General features: G+C 40.4%; 1 protein-coding gene across 2 annotated transcripts in view; it reads right to left on the reverse strand.

Moving 5' to 3' along the window:
* REPS2 (RALBP1 associated Eps domain containing 2) overlaps window positions 1-12,904 on the reverse strand; it is a 96,350-nt gene that overhangs the window by 29,977 nt on the left and 53,469 nt on the right. For both annotated transcript variants that reach the window (XM_066622206.1, XM_066622205.1), the window contains 3 exons: window positions 11,769-11,838; window positions 8,694-8,768; window positions 3,052-3,094 (listed from right to left, as the gene is read on the reverse strand). In XM_066622206.1, coding sequence (XP_066478303.1) covers window positions 3,052-3,094; window positions 8,694-8,768; window positions 11,769-11,838 — 188 coding nt within the window. The remainder of the gene's footprint in view (window positions 1-3,051; window positions 3,095-8,693; window positions 8,769-11,768; window positions 11,839-12,904) is intronic.

Genomic DNA, 12,904 nt, shown 5'->3' on the forward strand with positions numbered 1-12,904 from the left:
CGGGATGGGAGCGTCTTATGCACTCTTTTTAAGTACTTTGTAAGACTAGAGGGCAAAAATATTTTTTCTGCTGTTGCAATTACAAGTTTTTTTCCCCTCTCCTGAAAGGCTGCAGTCTTTTTTCAGATGAGTACTGACAACACAGAGGTGTTATGCTTACTATAATACATTATACATGACAGATTAGGGCAAGAAAAAAAACCTAAGCAGTACAGAAACAAACATTTTAAATGATGGGAAAAGGAACCAGCAGCTGTTGCCCAAGATGGAAGATAAAAGACAGACTACAAAATGGGGCTAATGGACAACAAACTTCATGATTATATTTTTGATGCATGGATATTCATGCATGTCTATGTGCTTTTCTGAATTCTTACCCATACCTAATCTCAGCAATGAGGCAAGAGTAATCAAACCAAAATAACCCTTGAAAGTTGGTTCCTAATTTTGTTTTAAAATATTATCCAATTAAAATTTTCTTATTCTGGGAGTGTAGGAAAGCACCCAGTGATATGATACTGCAAAGCATCTCTCACAATGCCAATACTTGCATTTTTTTTCTTAATTAAAGCAAAATATGTGGCAGGATATTTAAAAGCAATGATTAGTCTTTCTGAACAAGTTCTTTTCTAGCCATGCTTCTTATTATACATAAATTTTAACTAACTTATTTACATTCTGCTTTTAAAAGGTAAAACAAGCAGTCACCAAAATAAAAACTCTATAAAATATATGTGCAACATAAATCTACAATCCATTAAAACAACAGCAATAAAATACCTCCGGTTGCAATAAGCATGCCTTACTCCATTTCTTAAAGGCTAAAAAGAAAGCATATCCCTGGGGAGCAAATTCCATTGTCTTGAGGCCATCACAGAAAAGGTCCTGCTGTGCTTTCCTAGCTACAGTGTTTGTACTTGAAGAGTGAGAGTATGTGAAAGAAACACATTCATAAACAAATAGGGGGTGAAGTCAAGGGGTCAAAACTCCTTCCTGGATCACTGGGTACAAGTCTCCTTTCCTACCCACTATTTGCGAGTGAATGACCCAATTTAACCCCATCCTTTCTGCTTTTTTACTAGGCTCTGCTTGGACTGCTTTAAAAGTTACACATGCAGCTCTCATCACATTGACTGTGTCCATGGTTTGGATCCATGTTACCTGAGGGACTGCCTTGTCCCATACATTCCACCCTGCCCTCTTAGGTCATCTGAGGAGGCCTTCCTGCAAGTGCCATATTTATCCCAAGTTAGATGTCGACACAGGGGCAAACCTTCTTGGTAGTGGCACCACAGTTATGGAACTCCCTACTGGGGGATTTAAGAATGATTCCCTCCCTCATGGCTTTTCAGTGAGGGCTCAAAACACTTTCATTCTGGCTGTGTTTATTCTGTCTGTATGTGTTCATTTCCCCCAGTGAAAGAAAGGGATCATTTTGCATTGGTGAAGGGAGGGGCTGAGTGAAGGGCTGATGGATTGTCTTCTTAATGACTCTTATCTTAGAGTCAAAAGGTCAGCAAGGCTGTTTTTTTAATCAGTGGAGCAAAGAAACTGTTTAAATTGATTTGCTATAGTGCAGTTTTTTTTTAATCCACTTGAGTGCTTGGAATGGAACCCACACGAATAATTAGTCTCAACCTGTAAATAAATTTCCACAATCACAGAGGCACATCCTTTGGGATCATAGAAGTCACTACTGACCACTTATCAAGATTTCTCAGTTACACACTCAGTTTGATCACCTGCAGATGGTCAAACGAGTATGTGTTCATTTTTTTCTTCTTTTTATTAAATGTGCCAACATCTGAAGGAGCCTTTACACTGGAACCAGTCAAATGACAATATCATTTGTGAATTCCATATAATTGTTTGCTTGCACACAGGGCATTTTTAGATCCAGAGGGCACCTCTACACATGCAAGCGTGGGTTGCAGCGCAGTTCCCAATACTGTCTTACGCACCAATTTGATGATCCCCAAGTGGATTTTCTAAAGACGGGATAAGCTGCAGGGAAATGGGGTGCAAGAATGCCCTAGTATGCATGCTGAACACCACACATGGTTCTGTGGATTCAAGCCAATTAATAGTCCTCAACAGTGACTAGAATATTGTTAGCTCTTTCCATTTTTAAGGGGAATGAAATTCCAACCATTAGAACCATTAGAAGTTTTTCATGGCAATCCCTTAACATTAATCTTATATGACCTTTCACCCAACTAATTCTATTCTATAACTTTGCTGCTTATCCCAATACAAGTCTTCTTCATGTACATTCCATTCCTACTGCACAATGTTATTCAGAAGCAATTCTCCTGAAATACTGCAGTTCAAGAGTACTTCCTGAACAATGTTTTTTAACTCATTTTCTCTTGCCTTATGTACATGAAAAACCTGCGTCCAATTCTGAATTTTAGTTCATGCTCACACCATATACAATCTGCTACCCTCTATGTGCTATTTAGGCATGTATATAACTATTGCCCAGAATACTCAGCTGGCCTGCGATATATAGCAAAGAAGCTTCTATTCTACACCATTTGTTCTGAAATAGAAGGTTGCTAAATCATATACATGATGCTAAAGTAGGTCACTGTTGCACATGACTGCATAAGGTATGGAGAGATTTCACTGCTTCTGAAGAGTTTGTTTAAAGAACATGTAGATCAGGGGTCTACATGTTTGTTAGAAGAACATGTAGATCAAACATAAGGCCTACAGGTTGAAAGCGGCCCCCAGAAGTAATTTATCCAGCCTCCAATTATAATTGGACTCTCTCCTGTCTTGAAAATATGAACAACATTTGCACATTTCTCAGCTGTCATTTGCACCTAATGAGTTTCTATGTGAAAACAAAGTGCTTATTTCTGGCCATCATCTGCTTAACAATGTCACTTTCTATTTAATGACGTCACTTCTGGCTCTCAGAAGGCACCATGAATGCTAACTTTGGCTCTCTGTATGAAACGAATTTGACATTCCTGATGTAGAGAATAGCAGGCAAAGGAAAATGAACACAAATAGAAACGAAGACTAATTCTTGGCCTGACCTACCTGGATCTTGGTCTTGCTTTGAGTGTGCTTGATTCCTGAGCAACTGTAACAAAAGATTACTTGTTAAGAACATACTGGGAAGGTCAGTGTCCTTAATTACCAATGAGGCTTCAAGATGAATACATGCTGCCTACGAATGGCACTGCTGAGCACAAGTGTGAACAGTCTTTTACTTTTCTTTCATCTCAGTTCCAAATATATCAACTCCTTTGGGCTATCAGGCAACTGTAACATCCTACTTGGAGGTTTGAGCCAACAGTCTTTCTTTTCTGGCTGTGTAAGGGACAGCCATGCAAAACAAGCAATGGCCAAATGCTTCATTTTCAGCAGCCACTGTAACAATGTGTTTGAGTGCTCATAGTTAAAATCTCTGGGTATAGGGGCCATAAAATTCAAGAACAACTGATATTGTTTGATGAGTTAAAAATGTTTCGTCCTACAATCACTGTAGAACTATGAGCGCTGCTGCCTCCGGCTACGATAATCTGAGATCCTAAGGGCGCAATCCTAACCCCTTATATGTCAGTACTTTCCAGCACTGGCAAAGCGGTGCCAATGGAACATGTGCTGCATCTTGCAGTTGGGTGCCACTCACAGAGGCCTCCTCAAAGTAAGGGAATGTTTGTTCCCTTACCACAGAGCTGCATTGCCCTTATGTCAGTGCTAGAAATAAATCCTGACATAAGGGGTCAGGATTGCACCATAAATGTGTTTGAGGTTCCCAAAACATCCCAGGATCTCTCATATAACAGAAGATGGCAGCCATATCTGGTACATGAACAACAGAGAGTTCACTCCTGGACTGTTAAATAATTAGGTAAAAAAAAAATTTAGATGGTCAAAAGTAAGTCAGAAGTTAAACCCAATTCTGTTTATTGTGTCAGTGAACATACTGGGCTTCAGAACTGCTGTGCCATGATCTATTCAGAGAGGCCTAGTCAGCATTCTGGCACCTTGGGCAGCCAAAATGAGAAAACAAGCAGAGAAAAGATACTATAGAATAAAAAGGGATGATTTTGCAAACATAACTTTTTTCCTAAGCCTAGTTACTTAGCAGCTGCCTTGTAGACTGAATCAGGGTAGTGGTATCGTATCTCCTATAGTGACTGAATCAGGATAGTGTCTTCTGTTGGCTTTGCCAAGGAATCCTTTCTCCAGGATAGCTGCTTTTCCAAAGCTTCTTTCTATACAACTTCGGTAACAGTTTGATACAGGAACCTAAATGGGTGGAGTGAGAAACATGCTCCCCCCCCCCCACACACATTAATGCTGCCTGGTCCCTAGGGGAAAAACCTAAATCATTTACACCACACAAGTGAAGTTATTGTTGTTTTTAACATGCACAGTGGTGGCCATCTTGAATGCGTAAAGGGAAAGCTAAGTGCACGAAATACATTTTTAAATAAGCAGAAGTCAATAATACTGAGAAAGCAAAAACGAGTCCCAAGAGAATACTCCTGGGTTGCTTGGTCCCTACAGATTCATGTGCTGCGAACTCTGTGTTCAAAGGACATTTGTGAGAGAGACAGACAGGATGTTATTAATGCATTAATGAAAATCCTCTTATGTAGGAAACAGAAATTCCACAGAAGCCATAGAAGCAGCAGGTGCTCCGTGACCCAATTTTATTAGGTCTGTTTATGGATTATTTCATTTCTGAAAGAATTTCTCAGAGAAGATTGTTGCGTTTTTTTTTAACATCATAAGCTAGAATTTCTTTTAGTGCTTATATTTTAGGTTAAATTTAAACAAGAAGTGTATTTTTGCTTCCCTCCCTCTTTCTAAACGATATTCTCTACCATTCTACATGGAGGAGATTTTGATGAGAGTTGGAAGGAAGAATTCGGCTTTGGGGGACACCTGCCTTCCCTCTCCTTTCAATTCTAGGCCAAGCTCTATTCTGCCACAGCTCTATCCATTCAGATGGAGGGGAGGAACATGCAAGAACATAATCAGACTTAAGCCCCCAGCTGCTGGCAATTTTAATTGACTAGATGGAGGCCTGGCAGAATGAGCTTCCTCCATGCCAGACTGATTCGATGGTAGAATGTCAGAGTTTCTCCCATTTATTCTGTTGGTTTTAGAAACATGCTGTCATGCTTTCTTTTGAAGGGATGGTGCTCAAACAACAAGCATACTGGTCCCAACTGACTGAAATCGAGCACATTTTATGTGGAACTATACACCAGAGACACCCATTTTCTGCTGTCTCTCTCCACCCCCCATCCAGCCTTTACCACAACGTCTAGCTTAACACAGTGCATGACCTGCCACATCCATTAACCAAATAAAATTTGGAAGACACTTGTGGTTGTCATGGCAGCCCATACTAAGCCGCATCAGAAGATATCCACACACACACATCAGAAGATATCCACACATTGACATTGATATCAAACACCTTGTCCTTTGCTTACTTGTCTAAGCAAAGCTCAGACAAGTAAAAATATTCAATCCATAGAAACTGCACATTGCCCAAATAACTCCAAGTAAGACATGGGACAAGTGTTTGAATGTAAATGGACCACAACTTTATTGAAAACATTGACATACTGTGACAGGGGCTTGCCTAATTCTCCACTCTCCATTTAGTGTGGGTACCTATTCTGGAAGAGGTAGCTAACACTACGGTCAAAAATTCCCCCTTCTCTAAATAGGCATCATCACCCTGTCTTCATGCCTGAGAACGCTTTATGTGATCTCAGCTTTACCACAGCCAAACCCTTAACAGGAGTCTATGCGGTTCTGAGATGCATTGCCCATCTCAAGCTGATCAACCTTTGAGGTTGACCCTGCACTTGTGGCTCAACAGAGTCCTGACTAGCACCTCTGAGCTCAACAGCCTCTGAAGATTGGTCTTGAGCTCCTTTTGAACTATCCCACATAACTCAGGGTGCACGCCTATCAAGAGTAGAGGTTAAAAACTGTTTCCTTTTCTGCAAAGTACATTACAATTCAAAACTTAGGACCAGGGAACCTGAGAGACCATCTTCTTTCATATATTCCCGGCAGCTCCCCAAGATTGTCAGAGGCAGTCCTATTGCAGGTGTCACCCCAACCAGAAGTAGTGGGGGGGGGCCTGCAGCAAGGAGTAAGGCCCTCTCTGCTATGGCACCACAGTTATAGAACACCCTCCCTTATGACTTACAAATTGCTCCCACCCTAGGAGCATTCTGGTGGGTACTAAAAACCTTTTTATTTGGGTTGGTATAGTGCTGATCTGTGGAACACTGCTTTTTGTTTGTTTTTAATGTTTTGTGTCTGTTTTTATTGCCACCTTTAAAGGTTATACTATATTGCTTTATTATCATTTATTGCTGCTTTTATTTTTGTGCACAGCTAGTATTGCTGAAGCATTTCTGCCTCTGGCTTTTTTGCTGTTATGTTCGCTACATTCTTCTTATATTAATGGTTTTTATGCAAGCAGTCTTGAGCACCCACGGTAGTGGGGAAAGGTTAAAAAATGGTCTGGAACCAGGATATCACCTGAACTGCCACCTGCTCCCCACATGAACTGGCCCAGCAATTGAGGTGGTCATCACAGCTCCTTCTTCAGGTGTCTTGCCTGGAGCGGTTGGCTACTGGAGACATGGCTTTCTTTTGGATGTCCCCCCAAATGCGAACTCCCTTTCAAAAGAGATTCACTTTGATTATCCTTTGGGTGGCAAGTAAAACCTGTCCTATTTATTTTGGACTGTTGCTAGTTTGATTTAATTGATTAAAGCATTTGATTTGTCTCACTATGTTTCTCTGTTCAGTTTGGCCCGAAGATGGTTCACAATTAATTGCACAATTGGTTCACAGTAGCTAGTTAATTGCTACTTACATCTACCTTTTTTTGTACAGTTGAATGCTTTCGTTTAGTTTGCTGCTCTCTTTTATTATGGTTTATATTTTTAGGGAATTCTGTTCCGCTACCTTGAGTACCAATTGGGCTTCTAATGATACTTTACAACAATGAAGGGGAGAAAAAAAAATTTGAACCAAGTAGCCATACAATATTCAGGTCCTGACTTTTTATGAAATTCATCAAGAAAGCCTTCCTTGGAAAACTGCAGTTGAAGCCCAAGGTAACTATTTATTTATTAGTAGCCCAATCCTATGCATGTCTACTCAGAAGTAAGTCCCATTAGAGTCAATGCGGCTTGCTCCCAGGAAAGTGTGGATAGGATTGGGCTGTTATTTATATATTTAAATGTAAAAGCCAATCTCTTTATGTGTTTTGCTCTGCTAGTTCCAGATGCAGTATCATATCTTTGGTTTTTTTCTTAGATGATTCATGAATTAAAAATTCATATCTAAAAATGCTCTATAGAATCTTACCAGATTCATTTCAAGTTATACCGGTTTGCTTATTTTTAATCGATGGGCAAAGCCATTGTTTTCAAAAAAGCTATCAAAAGAAAATATGACAATAAATGCTCCCTTTGGTTAGGGATGCCCAGAAAATCCTTTGAGAAAACACCACAAACACAAACAGCCCCCTTTTGGTAATTTGTTTTTGATTAATATCTTTATTGCCTGCTGGAGAAGACTACAGGGATGAAATGTAAATTGTGACAGGAACAAAACAACCCATTTAAAGAGGAGGAGCTATCTAAGATACTTTGGCAGCAGGTCTTAGCTGTACAAATAGTGACCAATATACAGACCAGACCTTGGCCCCCATTTCCGGAACAGATGCCAAAATCTGCAGATGTTAAAATCCACTGATTTGGGCCCCTTAAAAATACTGCATAAGGTTGTTCTGAGGCCCACAGAAGCTGTGTGTGTCCACTGAGGTCTTCCCTGGCTTTTAAAGGCATTTAAACGTCACTTCAAGTTTCTCTAAGAAACTGGAAAACATGTTGTTTTGCCCGAAACGGGCATTCTGAGGCCTGCAGAGGCTGTGGGCAGACATGTGTGGCCTCTGTGTGCCTCAGAAGCAGCTCTGGTCACATTAGAAAGGTCCAAATGGCCCCTTGTGGGTTCAGAACCTGAAATCCATGGGTACCAAATCCGCAGATAATGAGGATTGCCTGTACATTGTTTCAGATCCCATAATTATAAGTAATTTTATTGCATTTAAGTAGTGGCCAAAGTAAATGCATCTCAATTTTCTGAAATGCTCCAAGGTTAACCAGAATTTGGATAATCTGAATTTCTAGTCATGCACGCATAGAGTGGTTCAGGGCTTCATGAGGTGAAAGATGCAATAAATGAAGATTTTCATGTTTTGGATAATTAATTTCATGATATAAAATATATTTTACTAAGAGGTAAGTACAAAAGAGACTTGAGTCTTAGTTAGTAGACTACTAAGTAGTCTTAGTAGTAGATCCTAAGCATGTCTACTCAGAAGTAAGACCTATTGAGTTCAATAGGACTCCCATGTCAATGTGTATAGAACTGCGGCCTTAGGCCATTATTAAGAATAATCCTATAACCCTATTCACACTTTATGAGTAAGTCACATTAAATTCAGTGAGGCTTACTTCTGATAAAACATGCATAGGACTGCACTGTAAGCTTCAATACCACACAGACTTCCCTGGAAGAAGGTCCTACTGAATTTCGCAGCCTAAGAAGATACACATAGAATTGTGCTCTTGGAGAGTCGTACAATAGAACAAAAGCTGTGTTATTATAGATTATGACCATACCTGTTTTGACAGCCAAGTGCTGAGATGCTTTAAATTCCTTTGGAATTGTTTGGGCAGAAGCACTAACTCTGAGACCTTAGTAAAAACAAAAATGTGGAATGTTATTTGATATTAATGATGCATTCAAGAGCAAATGGCTGCAACTATGACCACTTCAAGCTAGAGACCCTATAAAATACTGCACTACTTTTCTCCCTTCTCAATACATCATGGGTACTTATAAAAGATTGCATGTTTACAAAAAGTTATATAGATATACAGAAAATTGTTCTTTAAAGTTCTCTTGATGCCAAAAATAGCCATCAAGAACTACACTCCAATCATCATAATGGTAACTATTCAATAGGATACAAGATCCAATGTTTTGTCAAGGAAATGATAGCTGGTCTTGAGCCAGCAACATGGACAAGTAGCACTTAGCAACTGGATTTTGCAGCAGCCAGGATTAATCAATCAAGCACTGTATCTGTGTAATTTATCCCATGGGGCATGAGTGGGGAGTTCACTGAAGTGAATGGAGGCTGTGCAACAGCAGTCATTGGTAGACATTTGGAACTCCAGCTGACATCTGGAATTCGTCTCCTGATCAGATGCACACCATGACAAGTCCAAAATACCCAGAATCCCTTAAAACCCTATGACAATTTCTTTAGCACAGTTTACAGTCTGCACATGTTCCTTGAAATAACTCTGAGGTGGCAACCACGAAAAGGACAGGTTTATTGCTTCAGAAAATTTAAAGAGATATATGCTGGAGTTTACATGTGCATGCTTTTCATTTACTCAGTAGGCAAGAACATAAGAGCCCTGCTGGATCAGGTCAAAGGCTCATCTAGTCTAGCTTCCTGTATCTCACAGTGGCCCATCAAATGCCTCAGGGATCACACAACACAACAAGATAACTGCATCTTGTTGCCTCTCCCTTGCAGCTGGCATTCTGAGGTAGCATACTTATAAAACCAGGTGGTTGCACGTACCATTATGGATTGTAACCTGTGATGGAATTCTCTCCATAAATCTGTTCAGTCCCCCTTTAAAGGCCTCTAGGCCAGATGCCACCATGACATCCTGTGCAAGGAGTTCCACAGACCTGTTACATGCTGGGTAAAGATATTTTTTTGTCTGTTCAAACTCTTCCGACACTGAATTTTAGTGGATTTCCCCGGGTTCTAGTGTTGGGTGAGAGATAAAAACACCTTTCTATCTTCTCTATCCATTCCCTGCATAATTGTGTACGTCTCAAGTGTACATCTCAAGGTGCATGCCTATTTAGAACTCTGATGTCCCTATCAGTGTCTCAAGGTATTCTGAGAAAGAGAATGGAGATTACCATGTGTAGGGTGCCCTTTAAATGTTATCTATATGGAGACTACTTTTTCACTAGTGGCTTATTATGAAAACTGAGCTATCCATCTCCTTCCCTAGCTGGGTAATCTCTCACTTAACATCAAAAAAACTAAAGAACTTATAATTGACTTTCGAAAAAAGAGGGATGTACACACACCATTATACGAATGGTGAGGAGGTGGAGAGGGTTGCTAGTTTCAAATTCCTAGGTATTTACATCACAGACGACCTCTCATGGACTATTAACACTAGCATGTTGATAAAAAAGGCACAAAATCAGTTATATTTTCTGAGGAAGCTTGGGAGGTTAAATTTGCCATAGCAGCTGCTTGTGTCTTACTATCGTTGCACTGTTGAGAGTGTCCTGACCTATGATATCTTGGTGTGGTACGGAAATTGCTCTGCAGGGGACAAAAAAGCTCTGCAGAGAATTATTAAAATCGTGCAGCACATCATCAACCTTCATCTACCAGCTTTGGAGGACATCTATACATCTCACTGTCTGCAGAAGTCACACAGTATTCTGAGAGACCCCTTCCATCCGGCTCATAAGTTCTTTGAACTGTTGCCTTCGGGTAGATGATACAGAACCATTAGAGCATGCACCACACGACTCCGGAACAGTTTTTATCCCACAGCCATAATTACGTGGAATAAGGCAATATAGTTGTTACCATGCTCCTGGGCATTATGGTCTGTTATACTGTTTTTATATTATGATGCATGTTGTATAGAATGAGTGGGTGAGTGTGTAGATTGTGATTGTTGGAATTGTTGTATATATTTATGCTTGTATCTCAAAGGTGCATAAATTTCGTTGTGCTGTAGCACAATGACAATAAAGTTACTACTACTACCACTACTATCTAAAAGTGGCTCCCAGATAGCTAGGACAATCTTTAAGAGTCCTTCAATGTATTAGATACCAGATTCCAATCTGTACAATGAAAGGGTAGAAGTACAGATAAAGGACAAACACAAGATTCTTAACTGCAATCTTGTAATGCTAATGCGGGAATGGGGGCACTTCTGTCTCCCCCCAAAAATGCAGTTTTCCTCCAGTTGAGCTTTCAAACCAGAAACCCAGTTGTAGGGGGAAAGCAAGAAAGATTCAGCAGCCAAGAAAAAGGTTAAACACCTCTTACCATTCATTCTGTCTGCAAATCCCACCCCCATCTTTATACTTGTCTTAGGGCCCAACTTTCCAGCACTGATGTAGCCACAATGCAGACCGAGGTAAGAAAACAAATGTAAGGGGACTGCCTCACCACCACAGGATGCAGCACACACCCCATTGGCATGGTTGCACAGGCGCTGGAAAATTGGATAGGATCGGGCCCTTCATCTGCATGAAACTGATAGGAAATCTGTGTCTGTTAGTATTACCTGTATATATGACTCAATGTCTCTATTCTTGTTGACAGTGCAAATTTTGCCCAAGTAACAAATGTAAATGTACTTCTTATTTACAATGAACATACTATTACAAGATGTGCTTGAATTTCCAAAGCTATCCATATTGAACAAGCGTTATGGTTTCTATCAATCTGTGCATGTGTTTTTCCAATCTTTTATCTACTGAAAAGTCTCTTCATTTGTTCTTCCTACTCAGAGTGATGCTGCTGTACAACCAGCTCAGACAATATTGATTTTTTAGCCAAGGGGAGTTGAATAAAATATCCATTACCACCTCAAATCTAATTAAGAGACAACAGTTTGGTATGGTACCTTGTTTGTCATCATTAATTGTGTCCTGTGTCAGCACAGTTTTATCAGGCATGTCTTCAAGTGACTGTCCCTTACAGAAAGAAAAGTAGTAGTTAGAGACGAAAGGGAGGGAAAAAAAGAGAGAAACACACAGCGTGCAAGTTAAGTAGTTTCAAGGTTACAGGCTGACAAAAGAGATGTTAAATCTACCTTATGTGACATAATTTAGACTTTCCCAGGCATCTAAATAATTCGGATTTATTTCTTAGAGCTAAAAGTAGCATTTGCCCAGATCCTATCCTAGTAGTACAATACTGTACTCTGTCCCCACACAACAGATGGGGAGGGTGGCTTTGCTGGAAGGGGAAGAAGATAGCTGGGTAGCACAAGGAATGCCTCCCCATGACTTTTTCTTGTTTTAATACATATGCTCTGGAATCCTGTGACAGGAGGTTCCACAGTCTAGAATTTTAAAAAAAGATTTAAAAAACTACTCAAGAACTGTTATGGGAAAGGCCTGTAGCCTTGATAGTATTCAGGGCTGTTTCCCCTTCCCCATTTGCTCTCATCATTCGATACACTAAGAGTTACACAATCTTACACACACACACAAAATCCAAATAGTTTAAAAGCTTTGCAAAATGGTTAGTATAGGATAGATGTGGGTGTTGCTCATTACCAGCCATGCTGCACACACTAGCAAAGCTGTTCCTTCAATTCATGTAAACGCAGAACATCCCAAACGGGAACAGACGTACTACATGGAGAAGGAAGGATTTTTTCCAAATCGGAAGCATTGTGCTAGGAAAATGCATTTTCCCTGCAACAGAATGCATTACAGGTGGTGAAGGGATCTGGACGCCGTGCAACAGCTCAGCAAAGACTAAGTAACAACTGCACATTTCACAGTTAACTCTGATGTCTATAGAGCACTTTTGGAGGAGAATGCTATCAGGGAGAAATGGCACTTCCCTAATGATCAACATCAGTAGCATCACTAGGGTTTGGTGGTGTGGGAGGCCCGGTGTGGGAGGCCAATGCATCACCTCCATGATGGACCTCTCCCATGCAGTGGGCGGGGCAACATCTTGGGAAGTGGGCATCGTGATGCACTATCACTCCACCCCTGCTGGTTTTTTGGCTATAAACTTTTGACA

The sequence above is a fragment of the Tiliqua scincoides genome, chromosome 3 (genome assembly GCF_035046505.1).
Source record: "Tiliqua scincoides isolate rTilSci1 chromosome 3, rTilSci1.hap2, whole genome shotgun sequence".
Taxonomy (NCBI): domain Eukaryota; kingdom Metazoa; phylum Chordata; class Lepidosauria; order Squamata; family Scincidae; genus Tiliqua; species Tiliqua scincoides.